The sequence below is a fragment of the Periplaneta americana genome, chromosome 10 (assembly GCF_040183065.1).
Source record: "Periplaneta americana isolate PAMFEO1 chromosome 10, P.americana_PAMFEO1_priV1, whole genome shotgun sequence".
Classification (NCBI taxonomy): domain Eukaryota; kingdom Metazoa; phylum Arthropoda; class Insecta; order Blattodea; family Blattidae; genus Periplaneta; species Periplaneta americana.
In genome coordinates, this window is record NC_091126.1 from 1,355,969 (window position 1) to 1,375,846 (window position 19,878).

The following is a 19,878-nucleotide window of genomic DNA, read 5'->3' on the forward strand; positions in this document are numbered from 1 at the left end:
GACCTTCAACTGGAACACATTCCCTATATCTCCGAAAACAATTCTGGCTCACTCGCACAGTTCATGTTGACTGATTGCCTGTATTTCTCTCATGATGTTGTCCTTCAATTCTTGTAATGTGTGCGGATTTGATGCGTACACTTTATTCTTTAATGTTCCCCATAAATAAAAATCGCATGGAGATATGTCGGGTGAACGAGGTGGCCACAATCCTCAACTAATTATTCTGTCACCAAACACACTTCGAAATTCATGCATAGAATTCGCAGCAGTGTGCACTGTAGCTGAATCCTGCTGAAACCAGCCACTCAAGTGTTCATTTCTTGTTAGTTGCGGAAAAAAATTATTTAAAATTGAAGTTACATAAACGTGTGAATCAACTGTTGTGTCGAAAAATATGGACTCGATAATTCTGCTCACACTCACTGCACACCAAACCCCAACCTTTGCAGCGTGGTGAGGAACTTCATGAATAATATGGGGATTTTCGGTAGCCCAGTATCTATTGTTCTGAGTAGAAACATGACCGTGAAGATGAAACCATGCTTCATCAGTGAAGAACGTTAAAAGTGGGTCCACGTCGCCATTATGAATGGACTGCACAAACCAATTACAATAATTAACCCTACTTACAGGATCTTGTGGTTGTAAAACATGAACTACAGTTACCCTGTATGGCTTAAATTTCAGAAGTTTCGTTGCCACAAAAGCTGACCTTGGAAATGTTAACCTCTTGTGCTAAATGTCGCAGTGATTTGCAGGGTGAGTGCTCTGACCGGCCCTACTTCATCAAGCTTTTCTTCTGTCAGTACACGGCGTTGTTGAACACGTTTCTTGTTCAAAAAAAATCCTGTACATCTGACTTTATTGACAAGGTCATGAATAGTTGACCTGCTAGGAATTCGAACACCTGCAAACCGATGTTCAAATTCTCTTCATCACCTTCTTGCAGAAGAGTATTTCACATACGCATCATAGAGAAAAATACGTTGTTCTAAAGTGTACTCATAGACACTTTATCACCACGAGACAACACAATTTTACTCACAACACGCGCACAGACGTTTTTCCCTCACGACAGATCCAACTCGACTGACTGGCGCGTCAGCGGTAGCTACAGCGCTACTCTGGCGGCAGGCGCACCAATCTTCCCCCAGTCCAAGGCCGCCGCGGAACGGTCCGGCCGAGCTACGAACGCACTGTATCTAGGTCATCTGCATATCCCACAATCTGTGTGCTTTTATAGAGTAAAGTGTTTTGGAGATCTATATTGGTTTGTTTGACTACCTCTGTTCTGCCAAAATTTTGTATAGCATATTCCGATTAATACTATTATATGCATTTCTAAAGTTAATGAATAGATATAGGTGTAAGCCACATATCCTTAACTTCTCTGCCATGCCTTTCACAGTGTAGATCTGATCTTTTGTCGACCTTCCTGATTGGAAACTTGCTTGATATTACCCAACAATGGTTTCATAATACTTCTCTAATTTTTTCTTAAGTACATTTGTGAATATCTTGTATACAGTACTCAGTAGCATAATGCACTGCAGCTTTTGTGTGTTGGACATGTAAATCCTATTTTCCATTTCTTCTTCCTGCCAAATCATTTTCATATTATTTCTTCCATTCTTAATTAACTCCACCGGGATGTTATCTTTATTATTCTTAAGAGCAATTATTGCTAAGAATATGTCTATTGTATCCTGTAATTCAGTTTCTTTTTCTACTACTACAGGTATAATTTTTTCATCTATATCACTGTTATTCTCATCATTTAGCAGTTCCCTACAATGAATTTTCCATACATCTAAAATTTCTTCTTTGGCATCAATAGGTTCATTTCGTTTTCTAATTAAATCAGTTCTAGGAATGTATCTTTTCCTATTAAAATTTACTTATTTAAAAGGTGCTCTAAGGTTATATTTAAAATTATTTTCCATTTCCATGAAATTTTGGTTCCATAATTCTCTCTTCAGCTACTCTATGCTTTTCTTTATATTCTTTGGGGTGACTTAGGTAGATTTTACATGCCTTATTTCTTTCTTTTAGGGCTGCTGCACATTCATCGTCAAACCAGTCATTCTCTTTCTCTTTTTCTTCATATCCCACTGCTTTCTGGCTTGCTATGTTAAGAGTATCTATATCTTCTTCAAATTTCTCTTTCTGGTTCTCATTATTTGTTGGTATTTAGTTCTTACTTCTTGTTCCTTCAGAGCTGCAACTTTTAACTCTTCTGTGATATTGAGCTTTCTGTTTGGGTACTCTACTAATCCTACATATAAGTCATCCCTCGTCAATACGGACAGTTTAAAGAGAAAAATGGCCTTCATGATTCCAATTTATATGAAACTTTCTTAAGCATTTATGAGTGAAAATACACACAGTTGTTTTTATTGTTCCCAAATTCCTTTAATTTAATAGTTACAAAATATATAAATTTCCATAAAAGTCTGCACATTGTTTCATATTAACTTTAACCTGTCATTCTCGTGACACTGTTTGTTGCGCACAGTGCTACTTGTACTCAATTGAAGAGAGATTATCTTATGTAAATTATAAAATTTATTTAAACAAGTTGGAGTTGATTAAATCTACTACATACAGTAAAATGTCAGTTAGCCGAAGCCCCATTAACCATGAAGTTACCAACCAGACTTTGAACCCAGACATGGTCAGAAATGCTAACCATTACTCCACAAAATGCTATTATTAGATGTCAACTTATAAATTAGAAAAAAAAAACGCACAGCACAGCATTTTAATAATGTGGTTTGTCGCTCAATGAAGAAAATGCTCAAATTTGTGACAGAGCTGAAAAGAATGGTTAAAAATATAACGAATGCGATCATTGTTGAATCTAATCTAAGGTCCAAAAGTCGGGTAGAATGAGCGAGAAAATTGTACTAGCAGACATTGCCAGTTTTACACTGATGTTTTAAAAATGTGAACAAAATGCTCATTTAGCGACAAATGGCAGGTTAATATCTCATATTCTAATTGTCATAGGAGCACTGTTCTAAGCTCGTTTTAAACCTAATTAAACACGCTTTCGACATATATGGCATTGGAATAGGTAAAATGTAGCAGTTTGTATGTAAACTATATTTATATTTTAAAATTTTTAATTTAAGGAATTTCGCTACTTTAAAACAATATGAAAAAATATACGTGTATCCTCCATTTAATTTACAGCATGTGTGCAAAATGTCAGGATGGAACTAGAAGTCCATATAAAATTAATTGATGTTATGCAGCCGCTGCACTGTTTGTAGAGTACATAAGCACTGTGCAGAATCAGTTCAGAGTACCACTATTTTCTCTTAATGTGAGGCAGAGTATCGTTTTATTCCTACTTTGTTGAAATGGGAATGGAAGAATGCAGTGGCGACTCATACTAATAATACCGAATTGATAAAGAGCTTACCTTCATTGTTGCAAACTTGTCCATCACACTCTCATTAAAACGTGGAACATTTTCTATCATTTCCTTTCCTGTAGACAGCATAGCAAGTACAGTCAATCGATCTTCTCCCATTGTGTTTCTGAGGTAAGTCTTAATTGTTTTAAGTATAGAGAAACAGCGTTCAGGTTCACTCTTTGTTAAAGGCAGTATTATGGCTATCTTCAAAAGTTTTAGCACTTCCGAAAATGTCGAAACAAGACAATGAGTTCTAAAGTATTGGACCAAATTTACACAACCACCAATGAGATTTCAACAGAGAGTCGATTTCACTAGTGTATTTCAATAATCCCACGAATATGTGATCCTTGAGATCCTTCACTCCCATTATGCCCTCTTAATGCTAATTTCAAACAGTTAATTGTTTTTTAAAGTGTGTCCCCATTTTTCTGGACTTGAGCATTGTGGCGTTTGCACATTTACTTAACCGAGCATATCAAAATTAAGCATATTGGTTAAGCTTTTTTTTTTTTTTTTTTTCTTCCGATTTTTCATGTTTATGACTTTTTTCATACAGCCTTTTTAAGTTTGTTATGCCTTTTTCAACCCATGCTATATTCTGCGTCATCTTTGATTCCAAACAAAAGACAAGACAAGCAGAAAAGTGCACTTTTTACTTCACATCCGCATATCCACTCCATATTTATTGTAAATTTCAGCAATGAAACTTCTAGTGTACTGTTTCTGGCGGCTTGATGCTGTCTTGAGATATTCAATATACGAGTAGGTGTCTGTCTCTCATGTGTTTTAATTTCACATTTTTCGTGTAGTGTTAAAGTATTAAATCATATAGATTTTAAATATTGCAGTGAATTATTCATAGCGAACACACACACTGTTCAAAAGATGAAAACACATTAACAAAAGAGCTTCAACATGTCACTAATAGAAATACATTTCCGTTGGAAAAAATTTTAAACGTACAACTTTGCACATGCTTAAAACATACAACCTATACAACTTCTTCATCGCTCGTCTGCAGACAATGCAGGCCGCTGAGAGCCAGTTCAGCTGGTAACAGGAGTGTGGGAAGAGGAGGGGAAAGGAAATGGCATTATTTGCTTGACCAACCCAGACCAAAGAACTGAGCGAAGCGCATAAGGAGTGGACTTCAACTCATTGTACCGGAAGGAAATTTGAAGTTTGCAGAGGTGGAAATGACATTATTTGATTGGTGTAGCAGAGGAAAATTTGAAACTCGGAACGTGTTTTGAAAACTAAGGGAAATAAAAATAATAAATAGTACATACAAAATTTATCTGGAGGGGGGGGGGGGCTAATGTCCTACAGCCCACCTGCATGAGGCACTCCTGGAAGAATTTATTGTTAGTGTTCCATTCTGTTTGATAATTCTCGTTGCTGAAGAATTTGAAGGAAATGCCACTAATATTTTTCACAGCCCATGCGAACAATTTCTTGGATGTTGTGATGGGATGTTGAAGGGGATTAAGACTCGCTCTTGCAGCAAGCCTTTTATTGCTGCCACCAATGCCCTCACAAGGGTCTTTAATGTGAGATGTTGCAAAAGAGAAAGTGCCATCTAAAATCCCCTTCATGGTAGCATGTGTTTACAAAATTTTTTCTATTCTTATATTGTGCACTCCTGTCGTCAGAAAAATTAAATCATTCCTCCTTTAGAAATGTTATTAAATAACTTTGAAAAATATGAACTGCTTTGGTTTCATGTTTAAGGCACTCAAATATTACAACTAGATTCCAGTGTTTCACTTCACATTCTTGTGTGAAATAGTTTAAAAGTGGGATGTATTGTGGTGTGTGGCTTGATCATTATTCCAGTGAACACCCTGCACAGAATCTTGAATGACGAAGGTATAATTATCCGAAAAATCGCGTATGACTGAGCATTGTCCTTCCTGGATGTTTTCGTTCTCTGAGAAATTGATCTTGCAGCAGTGAAATAAATGCATGGAGTGCAAGAACATCTAACTTTGTGGACAACTTTTCTAAAAAAATTCTCATCTTGTGACTGTATTTTCCAAATTTGTTCTATCAACTGTCAACCATTCCTTGTAAGTAATTTCCTCAATAATGGTTTCATCATCAAAATTTTGTAAATTATTAAATAAGACTCCTTTCTGGAAACATGTGTTATATATTTTTAAGTATTTTTCTAAACACGCGGAGGCAATACAATATCTGAAGCAGCTGGAAAACTGATTGTTTGTCACGAAATAATCTGATTTGTAGGTGGGGTCCATGGCAAACCTTTGCAATGAGGCGTGATAACCTAACAAGGAGGTCGTGTGATGGTGTCACTAACCCAGAGAAATGTGGAAACAATGTTTGATCAATCAGTTTCTATTACTGTCTGCTGCCTGTGCTGTGCGACATGTGTGCAAACTATAATGGCTAGCCAGTTACAGGCCTAAAACATCGTAGAGTCATAAGGAGAATAAGGAGAAACCTTTAGATACAGTTCGTTACCTGACGTGGACACTTCATAATGTAAGTACAGCCCTGTAAAAATTCCACATGCATTGGATGTTTCATGTTAGGTTGTTAGTTTAAAATAATTGTCTGTTATGTCACATCATCTGTCCTTGCTCCCCACATGTCGATGTATGCCTCATTTTCTGGTGTGAACACAGAACCAGTCATCGGTTGGGATGTGGAAAGATTTTGTGGTGTGTTTGTTGAAATGTGAAGTCTTTATGTGCCTATGGAATGAGGATTAGTGTAATTTTTCGCAAGGAAGTGTTTACTCAACAGCATTGATGAATTCTTTTATGATGGTCAAACTATATCTCTTGCCAGATCCTTATCACTGAGCAGAGCTTTGCATTCTACAAGTACAGGCAGTGCACGCACTTTCTAAAATATTTGTTTGCAATTCATTTTCCGCAGTTCCATCTTCAAATTGCACATGCATTGAGAAAATTAAATGGGAAAATAAATTGATTTATTTTTTTAAATCTCGCGAACATGTTGAAAATTGAACTTCAAAAATATATTTGTATTAAAAAAGGTAAAGGTATCCCCGTAACATGCCATGAAGGCACTTGGGGGGGCATGGAGGTAGAGCCCCATGCTTTCCATGACCTCGGCACTAGAATGAGGTGGTGTGATCGGCACCACGCTCTGACCGCCTTTTACTCCCGGGATAGACCCGGTACTCAATTTTATAGGAGGCTGAGTGAACCTCGGGGCCGTTATGAAAGTTTGGCAATGAAAAAAAATCCTGTCACCACCTGGGATCGAACCCCAGACCTTCCAGTCTGTAGCCAGCTGCTCTACCAACTGAGCTACCCGGCCGCATATATTTGTATTAGTGATGCGAAATAAAACTACAATTCTTAAACTTTGAATTGAGCCTAAGATGTGCAAAGCTATATGCGTTTGTATCTATCAATGCACGCCCATTTCTAATTTTTTCAATTTTGATTTTTATTCCAAAGAAAAATTTGGCTGAAATAAAAATATATAGGGTTTCTTTTTAACCCCCCCTAAACACACACAACAATTTTTGTATTGTTTCGAAACATCAAATTCACAAGTCTGTTCGATTTGATGTAGAATGTGTCATATGGGTCATTTCATTGTTATGGGTGTGACAAATATTTAGTTATATTCAAATTCAAATTCAAATTTATTTACAATTTCCATTTGAAATGAATACATATGTATGGATACCCGAAATGAGCATATGCTCGTGCTCGGGCACAGTCCAGACTAAAAGATTTAAGATTATGTCAATTTCTTTTCTTGTAGGCTGTTGAAAAAGCTATGGTATATACCTCTAATTACCTAGTTGTTGATCCACAATTGAATCAGTGAGTGGAAGAAGGGAATAACTACTTTGAACCCAACTTTTCAGGAAACAAAAAAAAAAAAACTTAAATTTTAAAACTTATTTCCTTTTTCCACTCAGTAATCATACATTTATTTTATTAGCTTCCTAGCCTCTCCTCCAGCTTTTTTCTTCTTTAAAAATGTATATAAATGATTAAATAGGTTAATAACGACTTCCACATCACAATTTTATGGAAAAAAATATACAGGGTGAATCAAAATTCTGGCACGATATAAATATCTTCCATATGCTTGATTTTCGATTTCTATAGGTGTTACCAGTATTTGTAAGACCAAATGCTCTACCAGTGACACATTGGAATTCTAGCTCTCAGCTATCTCAAAACCGCCATTTTGAATGCAAGTTTGAAATTTTAAATGGAAAGGGGATCATGTAGGTACTCAAAATCATGTGAAATTTTCTGAGAAAAACAATGGTGCAATCCGTTTTGAGATATCTCTAATCGTTTTCAAGTTACTTAAAAATAACTGTCATAATGACACAAACATTAGTTACTGCATCTACAGATATTTTGTAACATGGTACGGTACTAAGGAGGCTTTGGAAAAGGAGTTTTTATGCAATTCTGGTAATTAACTTTTCTTGCTTTACGGTTTGGTTAATCTGTGACAGTTTCAATGCATTGTTGTGATTATTTGAAGCTTTCTTGTAACAAATTTCTTGATGGCATTATCGAAAGAGGAAAGAATTGATATCATTCTTCGTTCTGGAAGTTAAGCCACAGAAATGTTGCAGCAGACTGAACAAACAGTTCCCTGGACATTGGATTGGTCGACGTGGACCAGTAGAATGGCCGTTCAGGTCTCCAGATTTAACACCTCTTTATTTTTTCTTTTGAGTTTACATAAAGAGCTTGGTAGGATGAAGAGAAAATTGAAAATGTGGAACATTTAAAGAACCGTATCATTGAAGCCTATGCTAAAGTCACCCCAGGAATGCTACAAAATTTTCTATCCACATTCTCAATTTTCTCTTCATATATCAAGCTCTTTATGTAACCTCCCAAAAAAGTCACAAAGGGAAACATCGAAGGAGGAGAATTCGATCCGGTGCTGTGGATTGAATTCGGTGTAGCTCAGTGGTCAGAGCGCTTGGTATGTAGAACCAAGGACCCGGGTTCGATCCCCGGTGCCAGAGCAAATTTTTCTCCTAAAATATTAAGTGTCACTATTACAGATAAATTCTGTAGGACAAATTAATATATCTAGAATATTCTCTTAGCTAGCAGTGCATAATAACTGCGGATTCCCGGCCAACAAGACACTCAGCTGAGTGCGCGCCTAGTATAATGGCAGTTGACACTGGATACATATCAACATATATATGCCTAACTTGGAGTCAGGCCACAAAGGGAAACATCGAAGGAGGAGAATTCGATCCGGTGCTGTGGATTGAATTCGGCATAGCTCAGTGGTCAGAGCGCTTGGTACGTAGAACCAAGGACCCAGGTTCGATCCCCGGCGCCGGAGCGAATTTTTCTCCTAAAATATTATGTATCTAAAGGGTTTCTCCTTACGACTCTACGATGTTTTAGGCCTAAATTACCAGTAGCTGGTTAGCCATTATAGCACAGGCAGCAGAGAGTAATAGAAACTGATTGATCAAACATTGTTTTCACATTTCTTTGGGTTAGTGACACACCATTACACTGCGTCCTTGATTGCATTAAGGCTGGTTGAGTGGAAGAGAAGGCCTTATGGCCTTAACTCTGCCAGTGAAAGTAAAACATTCTATTCTATTCTCCTTGTTATCATGCCTCATCACAAAAATTCACTATGAACCCCACCTACAAATCACATTATTTCGTGACAACCTTAACAGGTTGACTGCCAGGCCGAAATTTAAAAAAATATCTCTCTCAGGCCAAAATCAGTACTGTACACAGTGGGACAGATTGCGATTCTAGCCGGAACAAAATCAATTTTCACATGTTCTCATTTTTAAGCGTGTCCTATCTCAAGTTGTTGCTAATGAATCACAGAATGCTTATCTATGAGGGAGAAGCTTTGACACTAAACATACGGACGTCACACAATGATGTTGACGAGGATTCCCCACAGTAACGAGTTTTATTGCTCAATCACGCTGAAATAGTGTAAGAAGCAAGCTTGTTTTCTGTGATCTGTGAGTCAAATATTTTGTGACTCTGAAATGGAAAATGAAGAACAAGGTTGGTAGATAATTATTATATAAATTTTATGTTCATAATAATTTTGAATTTTTAGAAACGGCATGTTAACTTGAGGGCAGTAAATGCGATTTTTTAAAACTATTTATCAAAGTAAACGTTGACTTATAACAGCAGGGTAACATAGAGTCACATTTATTTTTATGTCAGAATGCAGGTTTAAGTATGCATTTTATGACTAACCTAGTTTCATTTGCTCCTACTGACCGCTCTGCATGTGGTTAATTTTTTTCAGACTCGGAACCGCTACCGGTGATTTTGCGCTGTGATCTATTTCCAATACTTGCCAGTAAAAGTGACGACTTAGGTGAACTATATAGATATGCTTTGAACAAACCATGCATTGAAACATGTGATTAAAATAATGAGAAGTGTATTCATAATATTTTGAAAAAAAATTCGAAGTAAACAGACGTTGGATGCAGTGCCACCATGAAAAAGATTATTTTCTTTAAAAACATTGTTCTTGGCAGGTCAGAGGCAACAACAAAGATATTTTTTCAGCTAGAAAGCAGGAGATTATTTCTAGATTTCGCTCTCAATTAGGGCTTCTTATTGACAAGCCGAAATCTGGTGGCCCTGGGACATCAAATGATGGTAATACTGCACGTCGGTTTTTTGAAAACCCACAAATTACAGCCAATATTACGGGCATTAGTAAGATCTCATTCACAGATTTTCTGTAATTTTATGCACCATTTCATGTGGATATTCAATATACAGTATATTGAGGCGTTTGAGAAGTAAGCTTACACCAATGATACAGCCCATTTAGCCTATATGTACAATTATATCCATGGTACTACATGGCATCCAGCGTACATAAAATACTGATACATGGAGGAAAGATTGCAGAAACTGCGATACTTCCTATTGGGATGTTATCTGAAGATGCTCAAGAGGCAAGATAAAGATTTACGAAAGTACAGGTTAGATCACGCTAGGAAGTGTTCTCGTGAGAGAAAGTCAGAAGATATCCTACACATGTTGTTAGTAACTTCTGATCCCATCATATCCCAGATCAGTCGGCATCCAAATCCAAGAAAATCAAAACTCTCAGTTGAGGTAATTAAACTGCTACTAATACCAGCGAGTGCACTACTCAACTGCAACCCCAAGATGAGGAAGACAGTAGCGCTAGCGGGTCCGACACTTCTGGAGGTACAACAGGCACTTCAGATTTCTAAACATGAGTCATAAAATTTACTACATATTACTTTTCTCTTCATAATAGTGTGTGAAATAACTTCCTTTTTACTTTAATTTTTTATTCCCATTACTTGTATGCAATTTGTATTATTGTATGTTTTTTTTTAACAAATAGAGGTTCTATACTAAAATAATAATTCTCATAAAAATATTTCATCAAATGTCATAATGATTTACCTTCATCTTGCTATTTTCAACGATTCAAAAGGAATTTATCAATATCAGATTTTGTTCCGGCTAGAATCTCAATCCGTCTCACTGTGCTATGTTGTAAATTGGTTTTAGATTACTATATATAGTTTTTTTTTTTAAATAAATATTTAGCTGGGAATGAAACATTTTTCAGAGCGGACACCAGTGACCTCTCTGGTCTTGAGCATTAATATTTTACCTTGCACCACACTGGTTGAGTAATCTTTTGTTCTCTTTTCATGCTCTTTGTAAACTGTAACCTTTCCTTTTGCAATCAGCCAACATTGTAATCATTTCGCGCAACAGCGTGAAATAAGATGCTTATTTTACTTCAGCTTTATTTTGTGTACATGACTTGAGGTCTGCTTTCAGTCATTAGTGGCAGATTGTAATAAAGTTTAAATTTGTGATTCTGAGTTTGATCTAGTGATATTTTGCATCACTTTCAACAAGGTAAGTGTTTACTTCATACAGATATGTTGGGAATCTTGTAACAATTTACTACTTAGCATTCGAACATTATTTAGTACAAGCGGGATTTCTCGTTTAGCTCCTGGAATGTCGAATATATTGGAAAACGATTATGGAAGTGGTGATTCTATGCAAGACCTAGATTATCTTCATCTGAATCTTCAGACCCTGACTGGTCTAATGATGAAAATATTAATCTGCCTTCAGCTGATGCCAAAAAATCATACATCATGTATCTGTTGCTGGAGAAACAGAGTACAATATATTCCAACATATGTATTGCCTCATTTGCAATATATGACAGGCATCTGCACCCTGTGCTTGCATTGGTATAATGGGACATTCTAGAGTTCTTCAACTCAGAATAAACAGTTTCCGAGTAAGAAAACTGTCTCAAATCTCATTCTGTAGTATGTGGTAGCTCAAATTTTTTATTTCCATTACTTAGGCCTAATCTACCAAATATATGTCAAGAAATGCAGGATATAAGCTATGAAAGAGCACATAACTATTGGGAACTCTTCGAGGAAACAAAAAAGGCAATCCACATGAATTCGTCAGCACAAGTTTGAAAAAGAGTTAGTGGATAGCTATGGAAACTAGTAGAGGTATTACCATTTTCAAATGGTACAACAAGCAAGATGTCACTGTGCTTACCACTTGTCACTCAAATGAAACAGACTGAGTCACCTAGCAGCAAGACACAGTTATGAAACCAAAAGCTTTTATTGACTACAATTTTGTATAAGTCTTCAATTGATCTGTCAGACCAGATTTCAAGTTACGCAACATCCCTCTGATGGACTATCAAATGGTTCAGAAAGATGGCGATGGAAGTCTCAAACAGTACAGCGAAGTACTCGAGGCACTACTGCAAATACCACTTAGTCTAAAAAAGAATCTTATTCAGACGCTTGTAATGCCCCATTTTGATTATTGCGATTCCTTGCTAACTAATATAAGTTCACTCTTAGCTGAGAGACTACAACGTGTTCATAATGTGTGCATACGATTCATCTGCAATACTCGTAAATATGACCATATAACACCTTCCCTCCAGTTACTTTCATGGGTGCGTCTGAAGGAACAAAGAACATTTACATTCACTGTCTCTTCTGTTTAGAATCATGCATACTTCTACTCCGAATTATCTGTCATCGCGCTTTCAATTTCTTACAACTCTTCGAAACCGACATCAAGCACTTCTTTCTATCCCTCATCATAGAACGTCTTTATACTCATCTTCCTATACTGTAGAAATACCTCACCTCTGGAATTCGTTACCTAATGACGTCAGGGACTGCCGGACTTTATCACAATTCAAAATTAAATTGGAAAATTTTGTCTTAGTTAATGTTTTTAGGTATTGCTAGAAGTATTGATTTGTGTTTTTTTTTTTTCCTTTTTCTTTTTTAATCTAGATTAAAATTCCAAGTTTCTTGTTTATGTTAGTTAATTAGTTAGGATACAATTAATTATGATACTTAATCACTCATTTAAAGTTTGTGTGACTGCAACCTGTGTATATTTTTTGTGTGGCTTTACTTTGTTTATAGTGTTTTTTTCCTCTCTCACTCTCTCTCTCTCTTTATTTCTTATTTCTTGTGTAGCTTTATTTTGTATATAGTGTATTTTTTTCTGTTTATTTCTATTATGGTATTTGTATTCCTGGTCTTGTGGAAGAGAAGGCCTGAGGCCTTAACTACACCAGAATAAATAAATAAATAAATAAATAAATAAATAAATAAATAAACTAACTAAATAAATAAACTAAATTTCTCAGAGAACGAAAACGTAGAGGAAGGAGTCATATGTGATTTTCTGTAAAATTATGCCGTCGTCATGCAGGGTGTTCACTGGAATAATGATCAGGCCGCAGACCACGGTGCATTCATTTGTAATATTTGACACAAGAATGTGAAGAGGAAAACAGGAATCTTGTAATAGCTGAGTGCCTTAAACTTAAAGTCAATGCAATTCATTTTTTTCGAGATTATTTAATCATGTTTCTAAAGGAGGAAGTAGAGACTGTTAATAAAATTTATTTTTCTGACAGTGCGAGTATACAATATGAAAACAGAAACAATTTTGTAAACACATGCTACCATGACAGGGATTTTGGAGTGGCACTGTTTGCAACATTTCACATTAAAGGCCTTTGTGATGGCATTGGCGGCAGCACTAAAAGACTTGCTATGAGAGCGAGTCTTCAGCTACTTCAACATCCCATTACCCACCCAAGAAATTGTTCAAATGGGCTGTGAAAAATATTAGTGGCATTAAAATGGTATGGAAAAACCAAACCACTATGTGGAATACTAACAATATATTCTTTCATTCCCATTTCAACTAACAAAGCAGTGCTAAAAGAGTAAAGAGTACTCTGTCTCACAGGAAGAGAAAATAGTTGTACTTTGAACTGATTCTGTATAGTTTATTTTCCTGTAGATAACATTAGTTTAATGCAGGAGATGTGTGCTAATGTACTATACTCTTCTGTGAATGATGTTCATCTGTACACTGCTCTACTATTACTGTAGAATACGTGTGTGACACATTGGGTGCGTAACGGTTTGCCAATTTTATATTAACTTTTTCGAGTTCAATCCTGACATTTTGTACACATACTGATAATTAAATGGAGAATGCAACTGTATTTTTTTCATATTGTTTTACAATAGCGAAATTCCTTAAATTAAACATTTTAAAATATAATTATAGTTTACAAACAAATTGCTACATTTCATCTGTTCCAATGCCACACCTATGTGTCGAAAGCATGTTTAATTAGGTTTAAAACGAGGCTAAAATGGTGCTCCTACGACAGTTAGAATATGAGATATTAAAGTTAATATGAAACAATGTGCAGACTTTCATGGAAAGTTACATATTTTGTAACTGTTAAATGAAAGGGTTTGGGGGCAATAAAATCAACTGTGTGTATTTTTACTCATAGAATGCTTAAAATAGTTTAATAAAAATTGGTTGCATGATGGTCATCTTTCTCTTCAAACTGTCCAAATTGACGTGAAATCACTAGTATAATAAAAAAGATACTTCTACCAGTAATTGAAGGTGTGTTCCAACTCTGTAAAGGCACTTAGAATACCGAAATAACCACGATGCAAATGTCTGACATCAAAAAGAAAATTTTTATGCTGACCATTCGATGATGCTTGAAACAGTGGAAAAGGTTGTTTGCTTTTTGGAAAACTGAGGCAACTGCACGAGGAGCACCTTGCAGGAATTTGCATGTAAATATGTGTTAAAAAAACTTTAAATTTGATTTTACATAATTTTAATTCTTACAGTTTTGTCCCACTTTTGCATAGTATATATTACCCAATTCTTGTGAAATGTTTATAGTTCATTCAGACCATTCTTGTCTACAGAATCAAGAATACGTTTTGCAAAATATTAACTTGTACCAAAATAATAAATATATATATATATATATACACACACACACACACACGCACACACCCCCCCCCTCTCTCGATAAGACGCGCCCACTTATTACGATATCCCCTGTAATATGCTTTTTTTTGTCCGGTCCCTGCACATTTCATATATAACGCCTTTATAAAATATGCTCTAGTCCCGCATAATACGCTAATTTTGTGGAATATTTTCGATGTAATTTTCAGCAATGTACTGTAACAGCAATGAAACATCTTGGCCATTGAACTCACTGGTGCCATTAACCTGAACAGTATTGGTATTTACCTGCGCATTTAAACCTTCATACTTCATACCTTAGTATACCCCCCCCCCCTCTTGTTACACTCTCTTATTCGACTCCTTATCTGCTTGGTTAAAGCCTACATACAGTTACAATACCTCACCCTCTTGCTAACCCTCTCTCTCAAACAGCATTCCTCACTCAGCCGTAATAAAATTCTGGAAATTTTTGCTGGGCAGTTTGTTGTCCTTTAGTGTATTGAAGTGTCTGTGAATGTGATTACAATGAGTGTTAAACAAAAAGCGCTTTCTGTGTCGGAAAAATTGGAAATCTTACGAAAGTACAATGAGAACAGTACTCTTACTCAGAAACAACTCCCTGATTCATTAGGAATCTCATCATCGATATTAAGAACGATAATAAGAAATCGCGACTCAATCACTACAGCTGCGACGTCGGGAGGATGTAATCGCAGGAAACTGAAAGTTTCTTCTTCAGTTCCATGATTTATCCTAGATTGTTGCTGCTTGATTATAGTTGTTACTTTCTATATATTTCACGTTCCATTTCACGTTGTATACCGAATTCTGACAAATTGTTATAAAGTTGTGCGATTCTTCTTCCTGATATTCATCTGTTAGAATGTATTTTACGATATTTTCGCAACTAACTCCACAGCATTGCAGTATTGCTTCATGTGATTAATTTCTCCTCCTCCTCCTCCTCAGATCAGCACTGTATTCTTTCTTCCTTTGTAATGACGAATCTAATAATTGTTCCTGTCTCCTTAAATGCACAGGAGGAATCACAGCCCTTTTTGAAATTCTGGGTTATTTAGTTTGAAATAAAATGCATTTTAAGAGGTGGGATTGAATTAACAGAGCATGCATGTGCATATTAGTCTTTGTGATTAATCGTATTCAGTAATTCCAGAGATCTTTCTCTATTTGGGGATTTATCAAAACTAATAATATTACTTCTCTGATGATGTTCAGAATGATTTGTGCAACCGAAAGCACTGCAGATCGTCATAATTTTTGGAAGAGTAGATACAAACGTAGCATGTTAAAGGAAATAAGCAAGCAGTACAATCTAACAGTGTATGTTGGGGCTCAGCTAACATCATCGTCACAGGAGGAGTGCTAGGGAATGAATCAACTTACAACATTCGGGTTTTCTTTGCAATTTTTTTGAGAGCGTTTGTTTCTTTAGTCGACTGTCCGAAGACAGGTCTGAACCTCATAAATGACACCAATAAAGCGTCACTCATGAGTCAAGTAGGCCAAGAGATAAGGGGTAGGGTGGCTAGTTCTTTTTCCCCCTCCATTGCATACATCGCTGACTAGTAACATATTACACTAATCAGATGTCAGGTGTACTGGTATACAAACAATTGTTCTTTCTCTGACATATATCGTCAAGTGAGATGTACTGCCTGGTAATAGATGTATATATCAGCCAGAACCTCAGTCAGAGGTAATGTGGTAATGTAATATCTTCAATTATAAAAACATGAAATTTAACGGGACAGGGCCTTAAAAATAACTCAGTAATTCTTCAGTGGTATGTAGGTGTTGAGTGTAATCAAGAATGAAGACTGGAAAATATATTTTTTCCTTCTCAGTCCTCATAAGTTTGCAACTTGAATGTAGCTTTACGGCCACAGAATTTAAATGTATTATTACTTCTGGCAGTGGTGAAATAAAATAAAAGTAGAAATTTCATGCGAACATACTTTATTCACCCTTTTGTTTACGATGTATTGGATAATACAAGCGATATTTAGCGTTACATATGAACATTTTGAAAATGAGTCAATCAGAAAATATATTGAACCATGTTTGTTTTGTGTTAGAATTCATCAGATTTAGGAATTATGTATCTTAATCATTGAAGATTCTGTAAAATGTGCAGAGATACTGGCATGTACTAAAGTTACTGTTTTTGTTTAAACATTCAGCTATAATTTATTTTTCAGATAGAATCATGTTTTATGTTATTATTTTAGGTTGCTGATCGTGACATAATCCGTACACAGCAGGAAGTAGAGCGAAATACTGTCATAAAAAATGCTATGAGAGGAAGCTGTGTTGAGAAATTAGTAGAGTCCTGGTATCATATTCTTGTAAGTATCAGTAGTTCATTTTCTTATTCCTATTTACATATTGAATTTAAAATTAGAAAATAATTCCCAAAGGAGATATTCCGAGAAAACGAGAGATTCAAGATTAATTGAGGACTTCACCCGAATAATGGCATATACGCCTATATGCCAGTTTTCCGACGATCAAGAGATTAGATAGTTGAATGAGTATAGTAGACTGTAGCAAATTTTCGTACGTCTAGCTTCCTGTAACACAGGACACAATGTTACACATTTATGTTGAACAAGTGAACGCACCTACTACAGTGGCAGTCACATGCTGTAGCAAGCCGTACTGTAGTAGGCTAGTTTTCGATGTTTATGGCTACTTCTGGTTGTCAGTTGCAGCAGTGAATCATAATCGAAAATATGGGAAAAAAGGAAACTTGTGAACAAAACTAAATGAAAAACCGAAGAAAGAAAAATAAATAGAAACAGTGGCAAGTCATAGACAACTTGTACAGGCAAGGAACTGGAAAAGAAGTCATTTACACCGCTAAGAAGGTGACGTATGAACATATGTACACATGAAATTTCAAAGGACGATCAACTCTATTTTTAAACGCTTTTGGGATATGGGTTCAAAATTGGAACAATATCATTTTATTATTTCTTGTCTTGAAAGAGTGAATCTAAAAGCAGAGAAGCTTCAGTCATTCAAGAATAGGGGTAATGTGTGGAAATATGTTTTCTGTGATGGGGGTTAAAAAAAATTGATGTGTGTCAAAACTTTCTATTGAGTCTATTGCAAATTTCAGAGAAACGATTAACAACAGTTCAGAATAAACTGGTTCCAGTTGACATCCTCAGTGATAAAAGGGGTACACACTTAAATCGTCCTCATACAATCATGATGCAAAAGTGTAAACAAGTGCAATACAGTACATCAGGGGTATTTTCAGCTTGAACCTCATAATCTGCATCATTTGTTTCCTTCAACATTTGAAAGACGAGAATGGAAGTGTCGCAGCTGAAACTTTTGACTCCAACACAAGTGAACCCAGTGCCTTTGGACCCTCCAAGGTGAAGGACTTAAGAGACCTCTTACAGTTTTTAGATGAAGATGGCCAAAGTTGGCTGAACTCAATGCTGAATAAAGTCGGGACATCATCACACAATGGTGAAGATGACTCTAGCAACAATAGTGTGATGTATAAAAAAGAAAAAGACATAAGACCAAGAAAACCATAAACTGAAAATGTAAAGCTATTTTGTAGGCTTACTTGTGTAATTACTAAATAATTTTATATAATATGTTATGGTAAATGTATATTTTATTTTGTTGAATTTATTGTATTTTACTTTTTTCAGACAAAATTATTAATAAAGTACAAGATGTTCCCATATATAATTAATTTTCATGCGAAGTTAGACACCTAGAACATCAGAATAATTAAAAACACTACTAAAACATATTGTCGCCGGAAAAAGGGGGTATACAGAGTTCCATATTATATTTATTTACTAATAGCAGAACATACTATTTGCTGTTACGTTTAAATAATTTTGTTTTAAATATCCTCGAAAGTATTTAACAGCGAAGAAATCTTTTTCGACACAACTGTGATGAACCTGACAGCTTACAAACATTGAAATTAGTTTATATCAGAACTACATTTTGCTGTATACGCCCTTATTTGGGTGATGTCCTCAATTGCTCTTATAAATAGTGTTCTTGGAATTGCATCATTTTAGCATCATTTTCAATCCGATCTTGTCTAGTTTAAATTAAAGTTGGTGAACATGTTACTTTATGTGAGAAATGAACATGTCCACTTGGTCAAAATGAAACTGGCCGGCCTCTAAGTCTCTTCGGGTGAGTGCGTAGTTCACTACTGTGTCACTTTAGTTAGCTCCATAATACAAGGCACTGATTTGGGCTACCTCCACAGCGTGCTTCGAATCTCCGTAGAGAATTTTTTGTTCTGTCCTTTCTTTTATATTTTACAAGTCATTTTAGTGTAATATAGTCAAATAATTTTGCTTATGTTACTTTATGTTACTTACAGATAATTACAAAATTGGTGAAAATTTGTGGTTATAATTCAAGGAAATCAGGATGTATTTTGTCATCAGAATTATGGTTTTTCTCCTGTTTACAGTGACTATGTTTAGGCCCTGATGTTCAGGGATTTTGGTTAGTATAATAATCATATTCCCTGTAACACAAGTTGCAAATTAATTATTGCCAATTATTTAAGCTTCAACATATTTACTGAATGTTCCTTAGGCAAGAGAGTGTAAAGCAGCAGGGATTAATAAGATAATTAACTCAGCATTTTAATATGAAAGCCCCTAATTGTCGTCTTTAGTGTTACTTCCATCTAATGTCAGCAGTTTCTATTAACACAAAAAAATAAATAAAGTGAAAAGTATTCTAAGGATTAAAAAAATGACGAAATCTTGTTATATTTTCACTGATGCATTTAAAAGGCAAAAAAAAAAAAAAAAAAAGTTTAGTAGCCCCACGAAGATCTGAACTTGCAACTTCACGAACACTTACCTAACGCTCTACCACTATGCTAAGAGTACTACTGCATTAAGAACGGCATTATAACGAGCATTGGTCATACTCCACTTGAGAACCTGTTATACAGTACTGGTGTATAGTGTTTGTGTTATAATATTCACTGTTTAAACACTCTGAACGATCTGTCTGTTTTAAATCTCGTATATGAATTATTTTCTCGGAAGA

The 19,878-nt window shown here is 35.6% G+C and overlaps 1 protein-coding gene across 6 annotated transcripts in view; it reads left to right on the forward strand.

Moving 5' to 3' along the window:
• Positions 1-19,878, forward strand: part of LOC138707373 (exportin-T-like) — a 222,958-nt gene that overhangs the window by 52,450 nt on the left and 150,630 nt on the right. For 5 of the 6 annotated variants that reach the window (XM_069836688.1, XM_069836689.1, XM_069836691.1 and 2 more), the window contains one exon: positions 17,049-17,165. In XM_069836688.1, the coding sequence (XP_069692789.1) occupies positions 17,049-17,165 (117 nt within the window). Of the gene's footprint in view, positions 1-5,674; positions 5,933-17,048; positions 17,166-19,878 lie in introns of all 6 variants that reach the window. The other variant, XM_069836693.1, reaches the window with a different exon arrangement.